Source organism: Bufo gargarizans, unplaced genomic scaffold (assembly GCF_014858855.1).
Source record: "Bufo gargarizans isolate SCDJY-AF-19 unplaced genomic scaffold, ASM1485885v1 fragScaff_scaffold_395_pilon:::fragment_2:::debris, whole genome shotgun sequence".
Lineage (NCBI taxonomy): Eukaryota > Metazoa > Chordata > Amphibia > Anura > Bufonidae > Bufo > Bufo gargarizans.
The window spans coordinates 732,260-750,000 of NW_025334108.1; the positions used below are offsets into that span (position 1 = coordinate 732,260).

The following is a 17,741-nucleotide window of genomic DNA, read 5'->3' on the forward strand; positions in this document are numbered from 1 at the left end:
TTACCAATTTTTTCCACTAACAAAAAAAGGGTTAACAGCCAAACAAGACTATCTTTATTGCCCTGACTCTGCCGTTTACAGAAACACCCCATATGTGGCCGTAAACTACTGTACGGGCACACGGTAAGGCGGGAAAGGTGCGCCGTATGGTTTTTGGAAGCCAGATTTTGCTGGACTGGTTTTTTGACACCATGTTTCATTTGAAGCCCTCCTGATGCAACCCTAGAGTAGAAACTCCAAAAAAGTGACCGCATTTTAGAAACTACGGGATAGGGTGGCAATTTTGTTGGTACTAGTTTAGGGTACATATGATTTTTGGTTGCTCTATATTACACTTTTTGTGCGGCAAGGTAACAAAAAATAGCTTTTTTGGCACTTTTTTTTTGTTAGTTATTTACAACATTCATCTGACAGGTTAGATCATGTGGTAATTTTATAGAGCAGGTTGTCACGGACGCGGTAATACCCAATATGTATACAATTTTTTTTATTTATCTAAGTTTTATACAATGACTTCATTTTTAAAACAAAAAAAATGTTTTAGTTTCTCCATAGTCTAAGAGCCATAGTTTTTTGGGCTATCATCTTAACCACCTCCGGACCGCCTAACGCAGATGTGCGGTCCGGAGGTGGCAGGGCTGCGCACAGTCACGCATATACGCGTCATCTCGCGAGACGCGAGTATGCGTGCGCAGTTCGCTCCGGCATTTCATCGAGAGGTATTTCGTCAGCAACCTGCCAGCCAATGATCGTGGCTGGCAGGTTGCCGATTTTTAAAAAATCCAATCAAAGTGCCAGATAGCAGATCATATTTGTAAATATGATCTGTTATATGGCTGCCTGCTCCTCTGCTGGTTCTTTTCGTCGGTTGGATCCAGCAGAGGAGCAGGCTTCACAGTGAGTACACCAAACACTACACTATAGCCCCTGATCACCCCCCTGAACCCCAATTAACCCTTTGATCACCCCTGTCAATCACAAGTGAAAAGAAAAAAGTCATCAGTGCAAACTGTCACTTTTTTTTTTCACTGTTATTGACCGTTAGGTTTTAGGTATAGTTTAGGTCCCTTGGTTAGGTAGTTAACGATCAGTTAGCGCCCAGCCCACCGCACCGCAGTCCGTTATTCGCTGATTAGCGTATCGCTAATCAGCATTTGAACTTTTATATTATCTGGATGTGATCAAAACTGATCACGGTCAGATCTATAATAGTACTAGTGTCACTTTAATTCGCCCTCCACCCAAAACGCAGTGTTTGCCCGATCAGGCCTGATCGGTCGCCCACACCCGCCCCACCGCAGTGACAAAAAAAATTTTTTTTTTGATCACTGCACATTCACTTTACACGCACTGCGGCGATAAAAAAAATCAGTTTTGATATTTTTTATCAACCACAGCGGCCTCCGGTACTTCGCTAGCCTCCCCTTTGTAAGACAGGCTTGCTTTTTTTTTTCTTGGGTAGTCTCAGGGAATACCCCTAAATTTAGTTGCCCACATGTCTAACAGGGGGTATTCTTCTGAAGAGGCCTACAGGCTTCTGACCCAGTCGGATGAGGAGTGGGAACCCTCATCTGATGAATCCAGCGGGTCAGAATACGAACCTGTAGAAAGCAATGGCTCTCTGACCCAAAGTTCGGACGAGGAGGCTGAGGTCCCTGATACCACCAGGCGTACCCGGCCCCGTGTCGCTAGACCGCAGGTTGCGCAGGATCCGCTTCAAGAGCAGCAGAGTGGGGCTGGTGCTGTCGGATTAAGTGGTGAGGCATACACCAGCAGCCCAGCCCTCCCTGGACCTAGTACCAGCACTGCCGTACAACCTGGTGAAGTAGCAGCACCAGAAGGGCAGTTGAAGCTGGTACGGTGGCACGTGCAGTAGTGACCCCGTCGCGGCCACCGCAAAGACGTGCCCGTAGAGCCCCTAGAATCCCAGAGGTGCTGGCAAACCCTGATTGGCAGTCCCCAACTTCAGCCGCACCTGTAGTTTTCCCTTTAACTGCCCAGTCTGGAGTTCGGGTTGAGACGGCTCAGATCGGTTCGGCCCTGGGATTTTTTGAGCTGTTCTTGACTGCGGAGCTTTTAGACATAGTTGTGGCCAAAACAAACAGGTATGCCACACAATTTATCACCGCTAACCCGGGAAGCTTTTATGCCCAGCCTTTCCGGTGGAAACCAGTCCAAGTTTCCGAACTTAAAACTTTTCTGGGCCTCCTCCTCAACATGGGCCTGACAAAAAAGCATGAATTGCGGTCATATTGGTCCACGAAACCGATTCATCACATGCCCATGTTCTCTGCTGCCATGTCCAGGCCACGTTTTGAGGCCATCCTGCGGTTCCTGCACTTTAGTGACAACACCGCCTCCCGTCCCAGGGGCCACCCTGCTTTTGACCGGCTCCACAAAATTCGGCCCCTCAGACCATTTCAACCAGAAATTTATACCCCCAGATATTTATACCCCAGAGCAAAACATCTGCATAGACGAGTCCCTGATACATTTTACCGGGCGCCTTGGCTTCAAACAATACATCCCAAGCAAGTGCGCCCGGTATGGGGTCAAATTGTATAAGCTCTGTGAAAGGGCCACAGGCTATACCCACAAATTTCGGGTCTATGAGGGAAAAGATCAGACCCTGGAGCCGGTCGGTTGCCCTGACTACCTGGGGAGCAGTGGGAAGACAGTTTGGGACTTGGTGTCACCCTTATTCGGCAAGGGGTACCATCTTTATGTGGACAATTTTTACACAAGTGTGGCCTTCAGGCATTTGTTTCTAGAACGGATTGGCGCCTGTGGTACCGCGCGAACTAGTCGCACGGGCTTCCCCCAACGACTCGTTACCACCCGTCTTGCAAGGGGGCAGAGGGCCGCACTGTGTAACGAAGAACTGCTCGCGGTGAAATGGAGAGACAAGCGTGACGTTTACATGCTCTCCTCCATTCACGCAGACACGACAATACAAATTGAGCGAGCAACCCGTGTCATTGAAAAGCCCCTCTCAGTCCACGACTATAACCTCCACATAGGAGGGGTCGACTTCAATGACCAGATATTGCCTCCGTATTTAGCTTCCCGACGCACCAGACGCTGGTATAAGAAGGTGTCTGTATATTTAATTCAATTGGCTCTGTACAATAGTTTTGTTCTCTACAGTAAGGCTGGGAGAACTGGATCCTTCCTCAAATTTCAGGAAGAGATCATCGAGAACCTCCTGTATCCAGGAGGTTCCGTGGCCCCAACCACCAGTGTAGTTAGCCGTCTACACGAGCGACATTTCCCCAATGTCGTTCCTGGTACCTCAACCCAACAGTCACCCCAAAAAAGATGTTGTGTCTGTAGCAGGAGTGGAATAAGGCGTGACACCCGCTATTTCTGTCCTGACTGTCCGGACCACCCTGCCCTATGCTTTGGAGAGTGTTTCCGGAAGTACCACTCACAGGTACACTATTAGCATAGGGATCATCTCACCAGGACAGGCACACAGGGCTATTAGGGCCCATTCACTCACTGCTGCTGCAAACGTCTCCTTTCACATGGGACAAAGTGCATAACGCACTTCGCCACATCTTTGGGCGATTTGCGCTTTGCACATTGACCCATGGGGAAGGAGAGGTTTGTTCTATAAAAGGTAAAAAAAAAAAACACACCAGTAAGCAAACACGTTAATGTTCAGTTAAAAAAGTTAAAGTTACATGTTCTGTTGCAAAGTTAATAAAATTATTGCGTTGCGGCCTGGTTTTTTCTTTTTTTTTTTTCTTTTCTTTTTTTACCTTCCAGGTGGACCAACCGATTGACTAGCTGCAGCACCGATGTGCATTCTGACAGAAGCATTGCGCTGCTGTCAGATTACACGCAAGTCGGTGTATGCGGCGCTGCAAGACGGGATTTTCTCCTCTGCAGTGACAGATACGTTTGCCGAGGCATACGAGCTGAGGAGGAGGCGGCGTTCCTATGCTTTGGCAAGCACTTTGTGTGTGTGTATATATATATATATATATATATATATATATATAAATAATAATAATAAAAATCCCAGCAATGATTTATTCATCCACATCGATTGATGTGAATGGAGAAATCTGGTTTGCCAGGGCATACGAGCTAAGTGGGTATGGATGTAGGGCGGAGCTCCTATGTCCTGGCAGACGCCTTTCCCCTCCATTTTTTTTTTGGGCAGAGATTTTTTCATCCACATTGATCGATGCGAATGAAGAAATCTGTGCCGTTCATTTTTTTCTTTCAACCCAGAGGCTGAACGGAAAAAAAAAATCTCATTACCTGTATGCTCAATATAAGGAGAATAGCAGAAACTCCTAATGCTGGCCATACATGTAATGATTGCGGAGACACTCAAATGCCAGGGCAGTACAAACACCCCACAACTGACCCCATTTTGGAAAGAAGACACCCCAAGGTATTTGCTGAGGGGCATATTGAGTCCATGAAAGATTTAAATTTTTGTCCTAAGTTAGCGGAAAGTGAGACTTTGTGAGAAAAAAAAATAAATAAATCAATTTCCGCTAACTTATGCAAAAAAAATAAAAAATTCTATGAACTTGCCAGGCCCCTCATTGGATACCTTGGGGTGTCTTCTTTCCAAAGTGGGGTCACATGTGGGGTATTTATACTGCCCTGGCTTTTTAGGGGCCCTAAAGCGTGAGAAGAAGTCTGGGATCCAAATGTCTAAAAATGCCCTCCTAAAAGGAATTTGGGCCCCTTTGCGCATTTAGGCTGCAAAAAAATGTCACACATCTGGTATCGCCGTACTCAGGAGAAGTTGGGGAATGTGTTTTGGGGTGTCATTTTACATATACCCATGCTGGGTGAGAAAAATATCTTGGCAAAAGACAACTTTTCCCATTTTTTTTATACAAAGTTGGCATTTGACCAAGATATTTTTCTCACCCAGCATGGGTATATGTAAAATGACACCCCAAAACACATTCCCCAACTTCTCCTGAGTACGGCGATACCAGATGTGTCACACTTTTTTGCTGCCAAGGTGGGCAAAGGGGCACATATTCCAAAGTGCACCTTTTGGATTTCACCGGTCATTTTTTACACATTTTGATTGCAAAGTTCTTCTCACACATTTGGGCCCCTAAATTGCCAGGGCAGTATAACTACCCCACAAGTGAACCCATTTTGGAAAGAAGACACCCAAAGGTATTCTGTGAGGGGCATGGCGAGTTCCTAGAATTTTTTTATTTTTTGTCGCAAGTTAGTGGAATATGAGACTTTGTGACAAAAAATAAAAAGTTCTATGAACTCACTATGCCCATCAGCGAATACCTTAGGGTGTCTACTTTCCGAAATGGGGTCATTTTTGGGGTTTTTTTACTGTTTGGGCATTGTAGAACCTCAGGAATCATTACAGGTGCTCAGAAAGTCAGAGCTGTTTCAAAAAGCGGAAATTCACATTTTTGTACCATAGTTTGTAAATGCTATAAACTTTTACCCAAACCATTTTTTTTTTTGCCCAAACATTTTTTTTTTTAATCAAAGACATGTAGAACAATAAATTTGGCGAAAAATTTATATATGGATGTCGTTTTTTTTGCAAAATTTTACAGCTGAAAGTGAAAAAATGTCATTTTTTTGCAAAAAAAATCGTTACATTTTGATTAATAACAAAAAAAGTAAAAATGCCAGCAGCAATGAAATACCACCAAATGAAAGCTCTATTAGTGAGAAGAAAAGGAGGTAAAATTCATTTGTATGGTAAGTTGCATGACCGAGCGATAAACTGTGAAAGTAGTGTAGTGCCGAAGTGTAAAAAGTGCTCTGGTCATGAAGGGGGTTTCACCTAGCGGGGCTGAAGTGGTTAAGTAGGGTCTCATTTTTTGCAGCATGAGATGACAGTTTGATTGGCACTATTTTGGGGTGCATATGACACTTTGATCGCTTCTTATTACACTTTTTGTGATGCAAGATGACAAAAAATGCCTTTTTTTACACCGTTTTTTTTTTTTTTTTTTTTCGGTGGTCACCTGAGGGGTTAGGTCATGTGACATTTTTATAGAGCCGGTCGATACGTACGAGGCGATACCCAATATGTATACTTTTTTTTATTTATGTAAGTTTAAGGCTACTTTCACACTAGCGTTCGGGCGGATCCGTTCTGAACGGATCCGCTCATATTAATGCAGACGGTGGCTCCGTTCAGAACGGATCCGTCTGCATTAAAATGGCAAAAAAAAGCTAAGTGTGAAAATAGCCTCGGACGGATCCGTCCAGACTTTCAATGTAAAGTCAATGGGGGACGGATACGCTTGAAGATTGAGCCATATTGTGGCATCTTCAAACGGATCCGTCCCCATTGACTTACATTGTAAGTCTGGACGGATCCGCACGCCTCCGCACGGCAAGCAGCGTTCAGCTGTCCGCCTGTCCGTGCGGAGGCGAGCGGAGCGGAGGCTGAACGCTGCCAGACTGATGCAGTCTGAGCGGATCCGCTCCATTCAGACTGCATCAGGGCTGGACGGCTGCGTTCGGGTCCGCTCGTGAGCCCCTTCAAACGGAGCTCACGAGCGGACACCCGAACGCTAGTGTGAAAGCAGCGTTACACAATGATTTCATTTTTGAAACAAAAATAAAATCATGTTTTAGTGTTTCCATAGTCTAAGAGCCATAGTTTTTTCAGTTTTTGGGCGATTATCTTGGGTAGGGTATGATTTTTGCGCGATGAGATTACGGTTTAATTGGTACTATTTTGGCGTACATGCGACTTTTTTGATTACTTTTTTTTTATGGCATTCAAAGTAACATGACTGTTTTATAGTACGTTACAGACGTGGCGATACCAAACATGTGTAGGGAATTTTATTTTTTTCATTTTTAATCAGTGATAAGTTTTTTTTGATTTTTAGTTTTTTTTCAAATTTTTTTTGACCCAGACCCACTTGGTTCTTGAAGATCCAGTGGGTCTGATGTCTGTATAATACAGTACAGTACTGAACGGATCCGCTTTTTGTGTCAAAAAGTAAAATCTCGCATGAACTCGCCAAACCCCTCACGGAATCCAAATGCGTAAATTTTTTTTAGACATTTATATTCCAGACTTCTTCTCACGCTTTAGGGCCCCTAAAATGCGAGGGCAGTATAAATACCCCACATGTGACCCCATTTTGGAAAGAAGACACCCCAAGGTATTCAATGAGGGGCATGGCGAGTTCATAAAAAAATAAATAAATAAAAAAAAAATAAAAAAAAAATTTGGGGCACAAGTTAACGGAAATTGATTATTATTTTTTTTCTCACAAAGTCTCCCTTTCCGCTAACTTGGGGTGTCTTCTTTATGAAATGGGGTCACATGTGGGGTATTTATACTGCCCATGGCATTTTAGGGGCCCTAAAGCGTGAGAAGAAGTCTGGAATATAAATGTCTAAAAAAAATTTACGCATTTGGATTCCGTGAGGGGTTTGGCGAGTTCATGCGAGATTTTACTTTTTGACACAAGTTAGTGGAATATGAGACTTTGTAAGAAAAAAAAAATCAATTTCCGCTAACTTGTGCCCAAAAATGTCTGAATGGAGCCTTAGAGGGGGGTGATCAATGACAGGGGGGTGATCAGGGAGTCTGTATGGGGTGATCACCCCCCTGTCATTGATCACCCCTCTGTAAGGCTCCTTTCAGACTTCCGTATGTGTTTTGCGGATCCGATCCATGGCTCCGTAAAACACATACGGATGTCTGAATGGAGCCTTACAGGGAGGTGATCAATGACAGGGGGGTGATTAGGGGTTAATAAGTGACGGGGGGGAGGGGGGTGTAGTGTAGTGTGGTGCTACTTATTACAGAGCTGCCTGTGTCCTCTAGTGGTCGATCCAAGCAAAAGGGACCACCAGAGGACCAGATAGCAGGTATATTAGACGCTGTTATCAAAGCAGCGTCTAATATACCTGTTAGGGGTTAAAAAATAATAATGCGCATCTACAGCCTGCCAGCGAACGATCGCCGCTGGCAGGCTGTAGATCCACTCGCTTACCGGCCAATCCTGTGTGCGCGCGTTCACAGGAAATCTCGCCGCCGGCACGTCCACTCGAGATAACAGGGCCGCTGCCAGGACGCAATCCTGCGTACGGCGGTCCTGGGGTGGTTAAGGGGTTAAGCTCCGTGAAAACGTCAAAATGTGAACCACCACATTGACCCATGAGAGACATCTCTTTGCCGCTTTTTACTTCTATCATAATTATTATGTATTCACGAATTTGTACTAATGCCAGCATCTCAGTGTAATAAGCTGTCAGTTGAGTATTTGCTTAAAGGAGTGTCAAAGTTATTTTTCTATTTTTTTGTATGTTTTTAACTAAGCAAATGTAAGGGGGTTTCAATTTACTTACTTTATGTACAGTTCTTCTAGTTAACTGAAAAACATATGACCTTCGATGTCAGCTTCTTTCTCTGCTCTGATGACGTGCCGTGCACAAGCCTGAGGGGGGGGGGGGGGAGGTGCAGGTATGCCTTTGTGCATGAAACGTCACTGTGAAGACTGTGCTGGTTAGGTAAACAAGCCACACTCCCTGTATTGCCCGATCTGCTAGCTTAGCCCTGCCCTGTGTCTTCCCTAACAAGGGATTCTTTAGAAAAGTTTAAACCCTTCTACCATCAGCAGCAAAGACTCCGGGTTGGATGCTCTGCCTCAGGTACTGAGCAGCTGCAGGGTTTCCTTCTCTCCAGGCACCAAAGAGATAAATGCTGTGCACATGATTCTCTCTCACTCCTCACCCTGCAAACACAGAGCTGACAAAGACTGGAGGAGTTCTCAATTGCACAAGAACAGGTAGGGGAAATATACTGTGTGTGTCTGCAATGTCATTGTACTGTATAGCTGGGACTTATAGTCCCACACATACACCATGAGTATTATAGCAGTCAGACTGCAGGCAGGACAGCAATTTTATTTGCTCCTTTTGCATAGCAGGAGGAGGGGAGAGGCATTATTTGGTGACAATACGGCCTCACAGCTCTGCAGTTGTATGTTAACAAAAGGGCCAGAACAGAACTAATGAGGAAATGAGTATTATTTTTTTTGCCTAACAATTGCTTATGTACTGCATTTATTGGCGACCATAAGAAGACAACCCTTTTAACTCCTTCCCGACTGCCCCTAGTACTTTGCATTAGCAGTCATGCATTTCACCCTGCATAAAACGAGCCCCCACACAACTCCATAAATAAATATAAAAAATAAAAAAAGCTATAGGGGGTCAAAAGATTATTATTTTTTGTATTAAAATACAAGAGAAAATATACATCTGGTATTGCCGCAATTGTACCGACCTGGAAAATAAAGCTAACAGGTCAGTTTTACTGCATAGGAAACAGAATATAAAAATATTAAATATAAATAAAATTGTAGCAGGAATGGTGTTTTTTTCTTCTTTTTTTTATAATTTCACCCCAATTTGAATTTTTTCCCACTTCCCACCACAGTGGCCAGTGACATCGCTGTACATTGGTCACATGATCTAGTTGTTGAAAAAAGTAGCGGGTCACAGCAGCATATCCATCCAAAAATCTTTATTTGTGCGAGATACCAAGGCACAGTGTACAAAATCACACAACGTTTCGGCTAGGTTAAGCCTTTGTCAAGTGTATATTACAATGTCATAGATTCACATATAAATAGAGGTAAAACACACCCACATCGTTAATTACCTAATAGGTGACAAGATTCAACTAGCAGCTTTCCACAGTGAATTCTCACATCAATAATAGGTGAATAGGAACATACATAACGATCTCACCTGTAACCAATATACCATGACGGCAAGGCATGCATCACCCAGCGTTCGGCCGTACCGACTGCGCATGTCCACAGCGTTATATAGTCGCGGCCGCGCATCTCTGTGCGCATCATCAAATATCGACTGGGAACGTCTCAGCAGTGTGACGTAGAGCTACATCATCAGCGCCCAACCAATCTGAGGCGCATATAACAACGGCATCGAAGGCCGACATCTAGGTCACGTGCCCGAAAGGAGCGGATCACATGATCGCTATTTTGATGTTATGCATTACGTCGCACTGCTGGTGTGAAACAATGCCCCATGGATATAGGTTATCAAACCTGCTGACATGAGGATAACAAAAGCAACTATTCACTGGTTAAATATAAAGGCCATAATAACACTAAGAGGGCCTCAGGCATGCGGCATAGAAAATTGCCACAACTAAAGGATTCCTTCTTAGGGGTGTGCTTATATAAAATTCAAGCATAAAAATATATACATACAAATACATACACGGAATGAGGCTCTATTTGAGTCCTGCCACATTAGACTCCAAATTGAGTCCAAAGGGCTGCAAGGATCTCAGTGTATAAATCCATTTGAGTTCTTTTTTTCTCAATATGGCATCCTTATCTCCGCTCCTACGAAGGGTCCCCACACTGTCAATAACCCTGAACCTCAGTTGGTTAACCGAGTGTCCGGCATCCACAAAATGCTTGGCCACGGGCTTATCCATGCTTGCCTTGCGGATCGCGCTCTTGTGCTTATTGATCCGTTCGCGGATTTCCATTGTAGTCTCACCTACATAGATGAGACTACAAGGGCATTGGATCATGTATACCACGTCTCGAGATCTACAGGTAAAGTATCCGTTGATCTTGTATTTTTTCCCACTGTATGGGTTAAAGAAGTGGTCCCCTTTTAAAATATTTCCGCAGTTACAACAAGACAAGCATGGATAAGTCCCATTTTTCCATTGGGCAAGAAGCATCTGTGAATCAGATGCACGGCCACCAATATCTGATTTGACCAATCTGTCTCGTAGGCTACGGTTCCTCCTATAGGCCATCATCGGCGGGGACTTAAATTCATTGATATCGGGCAATCCTCTTTGTAGGATATGCCATTCTTTCCTAAGAATGTGAGCCATGTCACCACTGTCCCGGCCGAAGATGGATCCAAAAGGAAACCTAGCCCCGGACCTGATTTTGGTGGATTTCTGGAGCACTGACTCTCGGTCAACCAAAGAGATCCTTTGTTTAGTTCTATCCAGCAGTGTTTTTGGGTAACCACGTTCACCGAATCATTCACACATGGCATCAGCCCTCAGTGCGAATGTGGAATCCTCAGAAACAATTCTCCTGACCCTCAGTAGCTGAGGGTCATATCAATGAACTTAAGTCCCGCCGATGATGGTCTATAGGAGGAACCCTAGCCTACGAGACAGATTGGTCAAATCAGATATTGGTGGCCGTGCATCTGATTCACAGATGCTTCTTGCCCAACGGAAAAATGGGACTTATCCATGCTTGTCTTGTTGTAACTGCGGAAATATTTTAAAAAGGAGACCACTTCTCTCACCCATACAGTGGGAAAAAATACAAGATCAACGGATACTTTACCTGTAGATCTCGAGACATGGTATATATGATTCAATGCCCTTGTAGTCTCATCTATGTAGGTGAGACTACAATGGAAATCCGCGAACGAATCAATAAGCACAAGAGCGCGATCCGCAAGGCAAGCATGGATAAGCCCGTGGCCAAGTATTTTGTGGATGCCGGACACTCTGTTAACCAACTGAGGTTCAGGGTTATTGACAGTGTGGGGACCCTTCGTAGGGGTGGAGATAAGGATGCCATATTGAGAGAAAAAAAGAACTCAAATGGATTTATACACTGAGGTCTTTGCAGCCCTTTGGACTCAATTTGGAGTTTAATGTGGCAGGACTCAAATAGAGCCTCATTCCGTGTATGTATTTGCATGTATATATTTTTATGCTTGAATTTTATATAAGCACACCCCTAAGAAGGAATCCTTTAGTTGTGGCAATTTTCTATGCCGCATGCCTGAGGCCCTCTTAGTGCGATTATGGCCTTTATATTTAACCAGTGAATAGTTGCTTTTGTTATCCTCATGTCAGCAGGTTTGATAACCTATATCTATGGGGCATTGTTTCACACCACCAGCGCGACGTAATGCATAACATCAAAATAGCGATCATGTGATCCGTTCCTTGCGGGCACGTGACCTAGATGTCGGCCTTCGATGCCGTTGTTATATGCGCCTCTGATTGGTTGGGCGCTGATGATGTAGCTCTACGTCACACTGCTGAGACGATCCCAGTCGACATTTGATGATGCGCGGCCGCGACTATATAACGCTGTGGACATGCGCAGTCGGTACGGCCGAACACTGGGTAATGCATGCCTTGCCGCCATGGTATATTGGTTACAGGTGAGATCGTTATGTATGTTCCTATTCACCTATTATTGATGTGAGAATTCACTGTGGAAAGCTGCTAGTTGAATCTTGTCACCTATTAGGTAATTAACGATGTGGGTGTGTTTTACCTCTATTTATATGCGAGTCTATGACATTGTAATATACACTTGACAAAGGCTTAACCTAGCCGAAACGTTGTGTGATTTTGTACACTGTGCCTTGGTATCTCGCACAAATAAAGATTTTTGGATGGATATGCTGCTTTGACCCGCTACTTTTTTCAACTGTTCTGTGGACCGCCTTGGATCTGGGGTCTCCTGTCAAGCTGCTGCATTACACCATCTGAACTCTGCACAAGCCGACTGCAGTGCTGCTCCTAACCTTTATTTTTCCTATGATCTAGTTGTTGTCAGCCCTATTAAAGTCAATGGGGCTAAGCTTCAATACCAGGTACAGCTACTATACCATGTACAGCACTGTCCTTAGAAAGCTCCATTGTGCATAGAGTCACCCTATCTAGCAGATCGGCATGAAAAAAAGAAAGCTATTCACCTGTTAACCAGCACCAAGGGTCCTGTTCCCACTTCTTTCTACCCCCTTTTGGACCAGCAGCATGATGTACCGTCATTTGTCCCCAAGCAGCACAAAACCGCTGAGGCCAGTGAATGGCTACAAGAGTGCACGATAGGCAGCACATCACACTTAATTGATTTTACCTTGGGGGTTGGAAAACCCCTTTGAAGCTACATGCACACAAACGCTGTTCGTTTCCGTGTCCGTTTTTTTTTTTTTTGCGGATAGGATGCGGACCCATTAATTTCAATGGGTCCACAAAAAGCGCGGACAGCACACCGTGTGGTGTCCACATCGGTATGTCCGTTCCGTTGTCCCACATAAAAAATATAATAATAATAATAATAATAATTGTGCATGTCCTATTTTTTTTCTAGTTTGCGGACAAGGATAGGCATTATTACAATGAATCAGCAAAAAAAACACACACACACACACACACACACACACACACAAGCGTGCCATACGGAACGTCATCCGTTTTTAGGCAGATGCGCAATTTGTGGACCGCAAAACACATACGGTCGAGAGCATGTGGCCTAAGACTGTGTCGGGAAATGAAATCCATTAGAGTTACTTTAGTGTGCATTAGGGTTAGAAATATTAATAGAATTACATAGCAAAAGAAACTGATATTTTTTTAGGATATACTGAAATTCATCAGTAGAAAAAGTTGTATGGCTGAAGTACTTGATATGTAGCAACTCATTAATTCTTACATGGCAAAAAAAAGGTGTTTCAGGTTCATTTTGACTTGATAAAGATTTCTCCATCCTTATTTTATGATCCTGAAAAAAAAAAAAAAAAAAAAGTTAAGAGTTAATCACAAATCTGACATTTACCTTTTTGAAAAGCTCTGCCTTTAATGCCACCAGATGTAAAGCAGCTATCCTATAAGTCAATGTTCGACCCTTTAAATAGGCCTTGAGACATGACTTGGATATAAAATAAGCCAATACTCTCTGCTCTGCACTGCACTGATGAGGGGCAAGCACCCTGAACCAGCAGTCTGCAATTTAATATCAGACTTATGTCTCAAGGCTTATTCAAAAGGTTGAATGTTGACTTATAAGATATCTACCTTACATCCAGTGGCATTAGAGGCAGAGCTTGTCAAGAGCTCATTTGCATCCCTATAAATCTCCTCACACTGATTAAATCCGAATGCACACGGCCGGGTTTCACGGCCGTGAGCAGTCCGTGGTAACCCGGCCTGGACTCCTGCTGAGAGCAAGAGAGCACGGCGTCATTGGTTGCTATGACGCCGTGCGCTTCATGCCGTCGCTGCACTACAGTGAAACACTCATATGATCTACACAAGTGTATTACTGTAGTGCAGTGGCGGCATGAAGCGCACGGCGTCATAGCAACCAAGCACTCTCCCCAAGCAGAGATAGTACCCTTCAATCTCTGGAATAGAAAGAGATTGTCTGACACCGTTTCACTGTTAAAGGGGACCTGTCACCTCCAAAAGTGATATAAAACTGCCAGTATTACCTTATAGCAGCCCCCAGTCTGTTATTGATCATGTGTGCGAGTCAGAAAATCGATGATCCATACTTGAGAAAAACGCTTTTTTAATCTCCATTGATCATGCTCGCGCTGTGAATATACCTTGCCGGCGCACACATGCCGAATCTAGCCGGCGCATGCACAATGAGAAAATTATGCCTAGGTGACTGCGGGAGCCCGAGTCTGGGTCATGCAGTCACAAAGGGGGGGCACCACGCAGGCGCCAGACTTCAGCGATCCCAAGGAATAGAAAATATGTAGATCACAGTCAAGAGGGGACAAGGTAAGGCAGGCTTTGCTTGATTTGAAGCAAGAAGGCCACTGCCCCTTGACTTCAAGCTCACAGGAAACAGAGCACTCATGGAGATTAAAAAAGCGTTTTTCTCAAGTGTATTATCGAATTGCTGGCTCACACACACACACATGATCAATAACAGACTGGTGGCTGCTATAAGGAAACTATGGCAGTTTTATATCACTTTGGGAGGTGACAGATTGCCTTTAAAAAATGGCCCTACCTTATACAGCACTATGTTCCACTGAAAGGCTAATGGACAGTTTTGAATTATCATCAATACTGCTACACTGTTCCCACAGTTTAGAACAGTGTTTCCCAACCAGTGTGCCTCCAGCTGTTGCAAAACTACAACTCCCAGCAAGGAGCACATTTTATGACCAATTTGTGCAGAAATCCCTATCATTCCAAAGGGTTCACATACTATTTATTGCAACAGTATATATCGCTGACATGTTCTGCAGTGTTCCAAAGACATTATCACAGCTTGCTGTCTCTAGTAGGGCTCACACACAATTCCCTATTAGTATATATTTGTAATGTGGGAGGAAACAAATTTGTACAAAGAGAAAATGTTTTAGTTGCCAATAGCAACCAGGTTCCACCTTTTGTTTTTCAGAGCTCCGTAGGAAAATGAAAGGATTAATAAGATTGGTTGCTAGGGGCAACCAAGTCAACTTTCCTTTAACACGTTAAGGACCTATGACGAGTATACTCGTCATGGAACAGTGCTACTTAGCGCTCCATGGCGAGTATACTCGTCATGGCATTAAACTGTCACCATGTCTGCAGAGATGGTGACAGCGCTGAGTGCCCGGCTGTTACACACAGCCAGGCACCCAGGGTCAATGCCGATGGGCGTCCTGTGACCCCCCCGTATCGGCGACCGCTGCAAACCGCAGGTCAATTCAGACCTGCGGTTTACAGCGCTTTCTGCAGTTTCTGATCCCCACGGTTTTCACCCCCCCCCCCCCTACACCCCTGAATGATTTTATGCGGCGGGTGGTGCAGGGGGGGGTTGCGGGCGGTGCAGCAGGCAGGATCTCGATCCCCGCCCTCCTCCTCTTGAATAATCATTGGTGGCCAGTGGGTATATCAGAGTGTCAGCACATTTCTGACACTCTGGTATAAACGGCTGACATCTGTGCTGTGATGTCAGCCGTTTAACCCTTTCCATTCCGCAGTCCGCGTGGACCGCGGTAAGGAAAGGGTCAACAGTCAGGGAGCTCCCTCCCTCTTCCCATCGGGGGGCTGCTGTGCCTTTGCAGCCCCCAGACAGGATGGGGTGACAGAGGGAGGGAGCTCCCCTCCTTCCCCTTCCGCTCAGTTGTGGCAGACGGGGAAGGTTCCCATGGCAACAGGACGCCTTCTTAGGCATCCTGCTGTCCATGGTGCTGAACAGATCTGTGCTAAAGGAATAGCTCTGTTCAGACAAAGTGTAAGTAAAATACAGTACAATACTCTATATAGCGTACTGTACTGTATTATACAGACATCAGACCCACTGGATCTTCAAGAACCAAGTGGGTCTGGGTCAAAAAATAGCAAAAATCAAAAACACATTTATAAAAAATAAAAATAAAATACACTACACGTTAGGTATTGCCGCATCCGTAACGACCTGATCTATAAAACGGTCATGTTACTTTCCCCGCACGGTGAACGCCATAAAAATTGAAATTTTGCCCACCTTACTTCCCCAAAAAGGTAATAAAAGTGATCAAAAAAGTCGCATGTACGCCAAAATAGTACCAATCAAACCGTCGCCTCATCCCACAAAAAAAAAAAAAAAAAAAAAAATTTATATATGGGTCTCAGACTATGGAGACACTAAAACATGATTTTTTTTTTGTTTCAAAAATGATATTATTGTGTAAAACTTAGGCTACTTTCACACTAGCGTTCGGGGCTCCGCTTGCGTGCTCCGTTTGAAGGCTCTCACAAGCGGCCCCGAACGGATCCGTCCAGCCCTAATGCATTCTGAGTGGATGCGGATCCGCTCAGAATGCATCAGTCTGGCACCGTTTGTCCTCTGCTCCGCTCAGCAGGCGGACACCCGAATGCTGTTTGCAACCAGTGCGGAGGTAAAATGATTCGTCCAGACTTACAATGTAAGTCAATGGGGACGGATCCGTTTGAAGTTGACACAGTATGGCTCAATTTTCAAACATTGACTTCCAATGTTAAGTCAAAACGGATCAGTTTGCATTTTTTTGTTCATGGTAATGCAAACGGATCCGTTCTGAACGGATCTAAGCGTTTGCATTATAGGTGCGGATCCGTCTGTGCACATACCAGACGGATCCGCACCTAAACGCAGGTGTGAAAGTAGCCTAACATAAATATAAAAAAGTATACATATTAGGTATTGCCACGTCCGTATCGTCCAGCTCTATAATAATATCACATGACCTAACCCCTCAGATGAACACCGTAAAAAATAAAAACTGTGCTAAATAAACTATTTTTTTGTCACCTTAAACTTTTTGTGATGTAATAGCAAGCGATCAAATATGCACCCCAAAATAGTGCCAATCAAACCGTCATCTCATCCCACAAAAATCATACCCTACCTAAGATAATCGCCCAAAAACAGAAAAAAACTATGGCTCTCAAACTATAGAAACGCTAAAACATGATTTTTTTTTGTTGTTTAAAAAATGAAATCATTGTGTAAAACTTACATAAATAAAAAAAATTGTATACATATTAGGTATCGCCGCGTCCGTGACAACCTTCTCTATAACAATACCACATGATCTAACCTGTCAGATGAATATTGTAAATAACCAAAAAAAAAAAAAAACTGCGCCAAAAAAAGCTATTTCTTGTTGCCTTGCCTCACAAAAAGTGTAATATATGGCAACCAAAAATCTAATGTACCCTTAACTAGTACCAACAAAACTTCCACCCTATCCCCTAGTTTATAAAATGGGGTCACTTTTTTGGAGTTTCTACTTTAGGCGTGCATCAGGGGGGCTTCAAATGGGACATGGTGTCCAAATAAACAGTCTAGCAAAATCTGCCTTCCAAAAACCGTATGGCATTCCTTTCCTTCTGTGCCCTGCCGTGTGCCCGTACAGTAGTTTACGACCACATATGAGGTGTTTCTGTAAGCTACAGGATCAGGGCAATAAATAATGAGTTTTGTTTGGCTATTAACCCTTGCTTTGTTTCTGGAAAACAA

The 17,741-nt window shown here is 44.1% G+C and overlaps 1 protein-coding gene across 5 annotated transcripts in view; it reads right to left on the reverse strand.

Moving 5' to 3' along the window:
- LOC122922497 overlaps positions 1 to 13,539 on the reverse strand; it is a 363,771-nt gene extending 350,232 nt beyond the window's left edge. For all 5 annotated transcript variants that reach the window (XM_044273106.1, XM_044273104.1, XM_044273105.1 and 2 more), the window contains exon 1: positions 13,467 to 13,539. In XM_044273106.1, the coding sequence (XP_044129041.1) occupies positions 13,467 to 13,520 (54 nt within the window). In that variant the 5' untranslated portion in view covers positions 13,521 to 13,539. The remainder of the gene's footprint in view (positions 1 to 13,466) is intronic.
- Between the last annotated feature and the right edge of the window lie 4,202 nt (positions 13,540 to 17,741).